This window comes from Silene latifolia, unplaced genomic scaffold, assembly GCF_048544455.1.
Source record: "Silene latifolia isolate original U9 population unplaced genomic scaffold, ASM4854445v1 scaffold_711, whole genome shotgun sequence".
Lineage (NCBI taxonomy): Eukaryota > Viridiplantae > Streptophyta > Magnoliopsida > Caryophyllales > Caryophyllaceae > Silene > Silene latifolia.
The window spans coordinates 6650-16811 of record NW_027413621.1 but is presented as its reverse complement, the minus strand read 5'-3'; the positions used below and the strand labels follow the sequence as shown (position 1 = coordinate 16811).

General features: G+C 35.8%; 1 protein-coding gene across 1 annotated transcript; it reads right to left on the bottom strand.

The window, feature by feature from the left end:
* Positions 1–1810: 1810 nt before the first annotated feature.
* On the bottom strand, positions 1811–6726 carry LOC141640120 (small ribosomal subunit protein eS26-like). The gene is made up of 5 exons (XM_074449022.1): positions 6588–6726; positions 6382–6474; positions 5934–6018; positions 5539–5669; positions 1811–2080 (listed from the first exon to the last, which is right to left on the bottom strand). The coding sequence occupies exons 1-5, from the start codon at positions 6588–6590 to the stop codon at positions 2009–2011; spliced, it is 384 nt and encodes a 127-aa protein (XP_074305123.1). The 5' UTR covers positions 6591–6726; the 3' UTR covers positions 1811–2008.
* Positions 6727–10162: the final 3436 nt, after the last annotated feature.

Sequence of the window (10162 nt, the reverse complement as noted above, 5' to 3'; positions counted from 1 at the left end):
TTATCACTAGATTTAAATTATGTGATTAATCAACTTAAAGAAAGGGTTTAAGGAGAGTAAAAGAAATCACATTTTGCCGTCAAGACAAACTCAAAAATTAACTTTTTTGACGGAAAACATTAATTGGTACTTGTTAACAAATGACATGTAAACTTTAGATAGTTTGGGCAAAAAAATAATGTTAGGTACATGCGCGCAAAGTGACCTAATTTAAATAACTGCGTTCATTTATTTAAATCGCTTTCGTATTCGTATGAGTTTGCTTATACAATATCCTCAGTTCTATCATCGTTCAGTTATTTAAATCGCTTCCTCGTACGTATCAATTTGCTTGTACAATTGTACATGTTTGGGCATGCGCGGAAGGGTCTTCATCTAGTAGTTGGCTACAGCTTAACTAGTTGGTGCAAGTTTTTATGATCAGAGTTGCTGCAAGTTTTGTTATGCGTTAATTTCAACGAGTCTCTCAGTCTCTTAATTAACTGATTGTGAGACCAATTATAAAATAATTGAAAAATGGTACAAAAATTAATAAAACGGTACATATATTATTATATATATTATTATATGGTTACAATATATGATTTAGGTACGATTGTTATGTAAACACAATTAATAATAAAAAGAGTACGAAAAATATATAAAGGGGTACGATAAATGTGGTCTCTCAAAAATTTAGCGAGAATCGCAAAATTGTTATGAATTTTGTAGCCTTGTGAATTGTGATTGGTCGTTTGTTAACGCACTATGACGATTCCATGATATGAATCGGGTTGGTCGAACGATCAACCACGTAGTGTCAATAAGTAGGATCACGGTCTATTGCAAGGACGCAGAAGAGAAGAAGTGGAAAATTCTACTCCGATCTACTTTGAATGAGAAACCCGAGACCTCTAGTTATTGTAGATATAAAAGAAGAAAAGGGGAAAAACATTCAACTGGGCTTCCATGCGCCCGCGCTTCTTAGAAGAGGTGGAGTAGGTTGTGCGTTCTTTCAAAGAGGCGCAAGACCTGCTATGTTTTCCTTCAATTTCCTCTAGTGATTGAAATACGCGTCTTCACGGATTTCGAGGCAAATTGATAGATCTATATCTGTTAGGATAGAGTTTATAGTGCACAACTAAACTCTAAATCCAAAATAATATCTTCAATGAATTCTAGAATTTCCGACTAGGAACGAGACAAGATCTGAAAATGGAGTCGGTTTTTGACCCGTACTCAAATTTGGATCTAATTTTTGACAAAACGACCATAATGGAACGCACATGATGACGCTAAGGTTGACCAAAATGTTCATGTAACGTTTTATAAACCGACTTACGAAATGCCATCAAAACGCAACAAAATGCTAAACATGTCAGATCTTTTCATCGAGTGGTTCAAGGAAGGTACACACACAGGTGTCTACAAGTCCGTCTTACCTTTGAAACCGGATGTAAGAAAATCTACACTCCATATTAATTCAATAACACTCGCCCAAAAGCACAAGGGTCATCCCTCAACATCCAGAGATGTAAGAAATAACCGGGGCACACATCAGTGGGTACATCATCATTTTTGTAGATGAGTCTATAACATGTACAAATCCTAATGTCTCGTCCAAAACCCAAAACATATATTGTCCAAGAACTTGAATTAAATCACTTGTAGCAGATGCATTAGGCATCAGTGCCACCAATCAAAGTAGAAATTTCAATTGTTTACAAAGTCCCGACAGTCTTTTGGCAACAGAATGAAAGCAACACCAGGTCGATAATAAAAGAGTAGGGAGCAAAAAAATTAAAGTCTGACCAAGTTGAAAGCATGAGGAAACCATGAAAGCCAAAACAGAATCATAAAAAATAAAGAGGTTTAAGAACAAGGGTGCCTTATAACAAAAAGGAAAAGGGGCCAGTTCCCCTAAAATAAAATGGACTGAGTTCACAAAACGTGCTCATAGTACAGCATCTTAATAAGTTTCGAAATCCGATTATCTGAAAGAAAACAAAGCTGGTCGACTAAAGCCCATTTAAGTTCTAGCTGCGGTGGCAGCAGCAGCAGCAGGCGCCCCAGGTGCACCAGGTTGGGGCTTTGAGTCCTCCTGAACAAAGAAAACGTATAAACATGTCAAAAAGTATATCAATGCCTTGGCCGTAAATTGACCTAGGGCATACATGACAGAAACTATATATCAATGCATGGGCATACATGACAGAAACTCTAAAATAAGAATTAAGGTTAGGCAATACGTCATAATTGAACATCCTGGAAGCAAAAACTAAAGATGGTAACTACAGCAAGCAACAGCTAAAGAAAAATTCCCATGTCCCGTATAAGACCATTATATTAAAAAGTGCATATAAACCAATGAAGCAAAATTCCGCAAATACACGTTTTTTACACACACTATGAACTTCCCTTGTAAATAAGAACTGCAACTTCTGCAAGTAATTCTCAAGTGCCTCGGATTAATCAATATATATATATAAAAGAGGCTTTTTTCAGGCAATTCTAGAGTATCCAACTATTCTAAAACACCTAAATAATTTTAACTAAATCTTAAAATTATTTTAAAAGTTAAAATAAATCTTAAAAGATAGAGAATTTGATAAGATGCCAATATTATTGGTTCAAGTTTTGTGAATTATTTAAGTTCTAAAATATTGAAATGAGATAATTTAAAATTATAGGTAGTTTATAAGATAAAGATTACATAATAAGAGCTCAAATAAAGCGTTAATTTGTTTCCTACTCAGTTTCAAATAGTTTTGATTATTAAACGTGGTATACTATATGTATTATATATATACTATCAATATCATTATCAATGCCCTGCTATACGATTAATATGCCCTCCTTCCCTCCCTTTTGTATTGTGTGTGATTTTTTTTTTGGCTTTATCTATCTGATCTATATCTCGAAGTCTCTAACCAAGTTTTTCATGTGCCATTATTCTGTAGGTACATTGTGTGTTTTAGCATCTAGCTTTAAAGAGCAATTCAAAGATGTATGTAAGTAACATATTTGTTCACATCGTAGCAAATTACAGGGTATGAAGTACGGAGTATTATTTAGTATCTTATGGAAAGTTGCATAGCTTAATTCTCAATCATTATTGATGCTTTCTAAAGAGATCGGTTTGCTTCATTTGTTATCGTATTGTAGGTTTTATTTTCATCCCATGGAGTTTTCCATATTTGACCATCGTAGACCGGATTATGAACTGAGCACGGGAGATAATTTGCTTATCATTACCGTAAAAGAAAAGTGAGCATATACACAACCTAGAGAAAAGGCATGCACATACAAGTAAGAAGCGTCATCGATTTGCCTCAAGAGGCATCGATTTATAATACAAATTCCAAATTCTATTATAAACGAAAACCTAATTTAATTATTATAGTAGTAATATAAGATGCATTATCAAATATTCTCCGTAATACAAATGTATATTGCTTATCCACTTCTCTAATATTCATAGTTCATACATAATAGATTTTTAATAGACCAAGGTATCTCCACCTATTAACTTTAAATAATGTGCTAGCCAACGATATAATCACTTGGATTATATAAATCTATAGAAACTAAGTAAATTTTAAAGGTAATTGAAAATTAAATTAAATAAATCTATAGAAAATCTTTTTAACTAAGAGTTTTTTGGATTATGTTTGACATATTTTTTTTTCTATGTATGATATTCGTTAGCTTATATTATTATTAGCATGTTGTGCTTCTAAAGAACGAGATAACAACGATGAGTAACATTAATTAGTTATAAATATTGCATATGAATATATTTATTAAGTAAAAGGGTTACCAAAATAAAAATAAAAGGGTACGAAAGATTGGTCTCTCAATAACTTATTGGAAGACCGTTTCTCCCAAATTTTAGTGATCTTCTGCTTATCACAATCTCTCACTACTTTTAATTTGTGTATATACTATCCTACATTCGTACAATCACCGAGTCACCGTGCCAAATTTTTGAAATTGTGCATAGTTCAGATTCGTCACCAACCACGATTTCAAAAATTTGGGACTCACCAAAAAATAAAGTGTCTACGAATATAAGAGTGAATTGGCACGATGGAGTAACATGCAAAGTTTAAGAAATGAATTGGTGGAGTGATAAAGCTATGCTAATTAAGCTCTAGAAATCTAATGGAATAATAATTTCAAGCTAAGCTACTTAAGTAATGATACACTCTTATACAAAACCCATTCTCAATGAACACTTTTCAGAATGGAATGAGATAATTTTCTCTAAAATATCATTGTGTACTTTTTGTTCGATGTTTTTAATTATAGAAGGTATAGTTTTAAAAAAAACAATGGACATATTATTTCTATCTTTACAAAAATATAAATTTTATAAGTTTTACTATAAGATAAATATTCTAAATATTAAATTAAATTTAAATTTTAAAATTTGAGATGATAAGTTATTAGTTTTACAACCAGATAAGACGATTTATATTTTATAAAGTTTTAGTACATATTTATCATATACGCTAAATTATAAAAGATATTAATACGTAGAATCTTTTATAAATAAATATTAGTGACTTACTGTTGGTTGGTTTCTTAAAAACCGAGTGCAAGTTATACATTAGAAATTTTCGAATTTGGGTGAGCAACAAACACACAAGTCAACTCACTACACATATGGAACAATAATGTAATGCTTCTATGTGAGCACTTTTAATTAACCCCTCAAAGAGAGACTTAGCTTCACATTACTATAATCGTAATTATTTAGAAGGTGACGATGCCATAATTTAATGATAGAAATAAACAACTAATCAGAAAAATTAATAAATAAGGTGATTGATTATGAAATAATGATCCGCACAATAAAAAGTGTGAGATTAATTTAAATGGAAAATTTTAGGCTGATATTTGTGTCGATTTTTTATATAGATATTGTGTTCAAAGCTAAATATACTCTTCTAGGTTTAGAGTGCATATATAAAATAGTATGTAAAGACTTTATGAAAGTTTTATAGCTAAACTATGTAATAGTGCTACACATTATTGTTACAAAAAATTTTACTAACCGTGCAACGCACGGGCACAAAATCTAGTAATTTAATATATAAAACTGATCATGCACATTGCAGAGAAGTAATGTATCCTAGACAAGGTAGCCTTTTTTTGGGCTTGCTTATAATATTACTTACATTTTCACCAAAAAAAAATGTATCCTAGACAACTGATATACAGCAGTAGTATAGAATATTGAGATCTTGTTCTGTTCCCAAGAACAGTACAGACTACAGATAAATGCCAAGTCTTCAGGGTCAGTACAGAGATGATCACCTTTACTATGAGGATATAAAAAGAACTGGAAACCATCCAAATGTATGTCAAGTTTTTCTCAGGACATGTTCCAATAAATATGAAGAATATAAATAAAAGAATGCTCAGAAACACAAATCAACACATAATACACTTAACTATATACATAGCATGCAAAACAAAAGATACAACTCGACAACCAAGCAATACCATCATACACTACAACCTAGTTAACTCAATAGAAAATGGCTTAATTACCCGACGCCTGAAACGCTGTGGTGGTTCACGGATTCTTCTCTTCTCACGTGAACGAACCCTGACAACATGTGCGTGGATAGCACAGGAAACACAGTAATGCAGCTTGGTGTAGAGCTTGGGAAGAACATATCCTGTAAAAAAAAGTTCAGAAAACGTTGTTTGCACAATACATTTAAATATTGCCCCCTCCCATTTTTATTGTCCTACTTCCTTTAGTAGGATGATTTAACAAAAAGTGAGAAGATACCAATCATATCCCTTGACATAAGAAGAACTGATTATACTGTCAATTTTGGATGTCCACTCTTTTTGCTTACAATTATTTGAGATCAAGTTGAAAGGAAAAGAGATAATAAAAATAGGACAGAGTGACTAAAGAGATACTGACAACATACCATCATAAACACAGGCCTCCTGCACATCCCTAACCGCAGCTTGCTCTACGATGTTCCTGACAAGGAATCTCTTGATCGCCTTATCCTATTAACCGTATAATTTTTTTCATACGAATTCACATCAGTATTATAGTTTGATAATAGCAAATCCACCCCCCAAAAAAAAAACTCAAACATACAACATAAAACTTTCCAACTAACAACTGTTTTTTTTTTATTTTATTCATTTTATGAAATTATAATAAAAACATTAAGCTAGAAATGAATGAAATGTTTTGATAACAAATAATCCTAGGTTGTAGGATATACGGGTGTTATTTGACCGGTTTTAATCTTTAAGACGGATATGCCCGTCTTGAGAGAGACCAACTGAATATCAAGTGAGAAATACCCATTTTAAGCAGAAGAAATCAGTAATTAAGAAAAAAGGATGAGAAGGGGACGAAACCTTAGGGCAGCATTTGCCACAGTTGGAGCAGCGAATGAAGTTAACATGACCGCGGCCATGCTTGTTGCGACCTCCATTTCTCCTCTTAAATGTCTGATTAAAAGCGAATCAAAAACAACAAAATTATCAATATGCTTATAATTGAGTGATCTAATTCAAATCAAAATCAAAATCAAAATAGAAAAACGTATGAAGAAGATATGAACCATGATGATGCAAAATGCCTAATGAGTTATCTTCGATTGGGATTTGGGAGGCGCTCAGTATTTTAGGGTTTTAGAAACGCACAAATAGGGAGATTGAAGAGGATTCAAGTCAAGTGTGGTGTTTTATCTGTGTTCGTTTATGGGCTGGACTTCTCATGTCCTTACCAATGTTCAGCCCACTTTCTTAAATACTGACCTTTATGAGTTAGATATTTGACACAATACCAAGTACCGAGTATTATAATGCTTGATTGATAAAAAATAATAATTAAAAAAAAAATTATAGGACCGTCTTATAGCATAAGTCTGGCTCAAAATGAGAAAAGTCCATGGTAAATTATTTTCCCGCCTAACTAAAAACCCTAATAATGATTCTTACTAATGTTCATATCTTCATACTATACTTTCTGCATCGGCCTGTTAAGAGGATTCATTCAAATTTATGGAATATATCCCAAATCATTATTTTCGCGAAAGTGCAGTGCAAATTACTTTAAGCGTGTATTACTTCTAAATTTCGACACTTTACATCTACAAAATTACTCGATCGACCAATGTTCGGTTCCGAAGCTATTGTTTGTTTGAGGAGCAAGCATCGATCGACCAAATTTTATCGATCGATCGACCGATTGCTATTCCGACGAGAATTAGAAGACCGAGAAAGCGCAAGCCCATGATGCTAGGTTTAGGAAATAAGATGTTACGTTTTTTGCTATATAACGTAACATAGAACATTCGATTTATCATACAAGTTTTTATCGCATTTTCACACAAGAACTTTCGCTTTTATTCATTCGAGTAATTAGGGTTTGGAACATCGTTTTAGCATTGGAATTCTTTTTGTTCTCAATCTTTCCTCCGAAATCTCGGTATTCCTTTTGCCCTAATTCCAGTTTATTGTTTTACTTTCATCATTAGTATAGATTTGCTAGTTAGTATCCCGAAAGCCAATTATCGTATTATCGCCGTTTGTTATTTACTTTAAGCATGAATTCGATGAATCGTTATTAGTTTTATTGTTGTTATCACTTTCATCATGAGTAGCTAATTCTATAGTGCTAGGATGTAGGCGATTTATGGCATAGGCGGCAATAGATTTTACACGGCCGTCTCGCGTGTTGGTCGATCGACTAACATTGTCGACGATCGACCGACCTCGTAGGGTTTTATTTTCGTTTTAATTGAATTTAATCTTGTGTTTAACGAATCGAATGCATGCGACCAGTTAGATACCTATTTTGTGACCGACCCATTAGATCGAAAGATAAGGAAAGTTATTTGACCATCAATTAAATCGACTAAACTGTGCTAAGATCGAAAGATAGGTATAGTTTAGACCGTTAGTCACTTTTCATGACGAAAGTTAGTATTAGTGACATTAGGGACCTATAGCGAGATCGAAAGATGCTATTTGTTAAGAGTAGACCGAGAGGACCTCTTTACCTCCCGCCTTACCCGTGTTTGATTCAGACCGACTTAGTTTGCTTTGCCTTAGAAGCTATAATGAACCAATCATCCTAGTACCCTTCTTTTATCTCTGTTAAATCGTTTATTTAGTTTATTATCTTTGTTCACTTTTAGCCGTAGACCAAATCAATTCAACCCCCACGATAGTTACCTCGGATCGAACTTAAAACAACTAAAATTTACATCCGCCTCCTTGTGGTTCGACCCTGTTACCACTAGCCTAGGTTAGTCTTAATAGGAGAATTATAAATTTTATCTTTGGTACTCAAACGACGGTATCAAATTTTGGCGCCGTTCTTAGGAGGCAATAGTCCTAATTTTAGTTGTTTTTATTTTTAGTCTTTCTTAGTTTAAGGGACATCCGTTCCTTAAACTTTTCTTATATTCTTTTTGTAGTTTCTTCTTATGCGCAGTCACAGGGGTGGAGAATTAGTACCGTTGAACCCTGAGCTTGAAAGATCCTTGTGCGAGTTGAGACGAACACAAAGGATACTACCGACAGAGGAAGAGCCGAGTACTCTGTCAAGCTATCACGAGAACGAACTTTCAAGATAATCCACCATCTTCGCCCGTTTCCACTTCTTCACCCGAGACAGTTATTCTCCAAATTCCAAATCATGGCCGAGGAAGCAAGTATAGCTAGTTATTCTGAGCCGACAGTAGATAACTTATATAAGGGGTTCGAGCTACCAGGTGATGCCAGGAAGTTCGAACCAAAGCCCCGCCACATCACTATGGTTGAGAGAAACCAATTTTGGGGAGCCGCAAATGAAGATGCAACTAAGCATATGGAGACCTTTATTGACTACTGCTGTTCCATACCCCCACCAGCTGGCGTGACCCAAGACCAAATCAAGGAGACTATGTTCATCTTCTCCCTTCGCGATGCTGCAAGGGAGTGGCATAGAGATCTGGGCCGAGCCGCTCAAGGGATCACTGATTGGAATACATTGGCATTGACGTTCTACAAGAAGTACTTCTCTGCTTCAAGGACGATCGCTATTAGAGCTCAAATCACGGGCTTTAAACAAGGGCCAGATGAGAATTTCCACGAAGCATGGGTCCGATTTAAGAAGTTGGTGCGAACCATACCGCACCATGGGTTCGAAAAATGGAGTTTGTGCAATCATTTCTACAATGGGTTGTACGACGATCAGAGGGCCATTTTAGATGCTGCAGCCAACGGGAGATTTGCTGAAAATTTGGGAGCAACCAAGGGGTGGAAGATCATTGACGATCTAGCTACCCACAAGGCCGAGTATGAGAATTCTAGAGGGAACCAGAGGAGAGCTGCTGAATCCTCCTTTGTCGCTGCGCTTGAGGCTCTTACCGCGAGATTTGACAAGTATGAGCTAGGAGGAGCTTCCAAAGGTGGGATGTACCAAGTCAATGCTGTGTCGACGGTCCCTTCGTCTCGTGAAAGGTGTGGAGGTGAGGGCCATGTCTCGAAAAACTGCCCTAGTCCCTTTGAATCTTGTGCTGCCTTTCAACACTATAGACAGACCAACACCTACTATGAGCCGACCACCCATCCGAACTTGAGTTGGAGGAGCCAAAATGTCCTTAACCCAACTCAAGCCCCGCCGCAGCAACAACCCTATATACCCCCTCATCAAAAGCAACAACAATATCAGAAACCTCCTTATGTGCCACAGCAGCAACAATCGCAGACTCAATTTTCGAGCTTAAGAACTCATTGCTAAAGGAGTCCCAAGCAAGAGAGGTCGGGATGAAGTTACTAGAGAGCCAAATTGCTCAATTGGCTAGCAAAAATAACACTCGAGCTCCCGGACACTTACCCACTCAACCTGAACAAAAGGAGACCCTAAATGCCATCACTTTGAGGAGCGGGTCCACCCTTGATGGTCCTGCCATGGTCGAGGACGCTGTTGAAAAAGATGAGCCGGAAACAAGTCAAGAGAAAGCTTCAACGAACAAATCAAAGGAAAAGACGTCTGCCAGGTATTTCAGCCGATCGACCGATATACCTAGTCGATCGATCGAAGCACGGGTTACTGAGAGCTTCGAATCGATCTCTCGCCGATCGATCGGGGGAGTGGTCGATCGACGAGCTCGCTGATGCTTGAAGAATTTCGTCCTTTAATGCC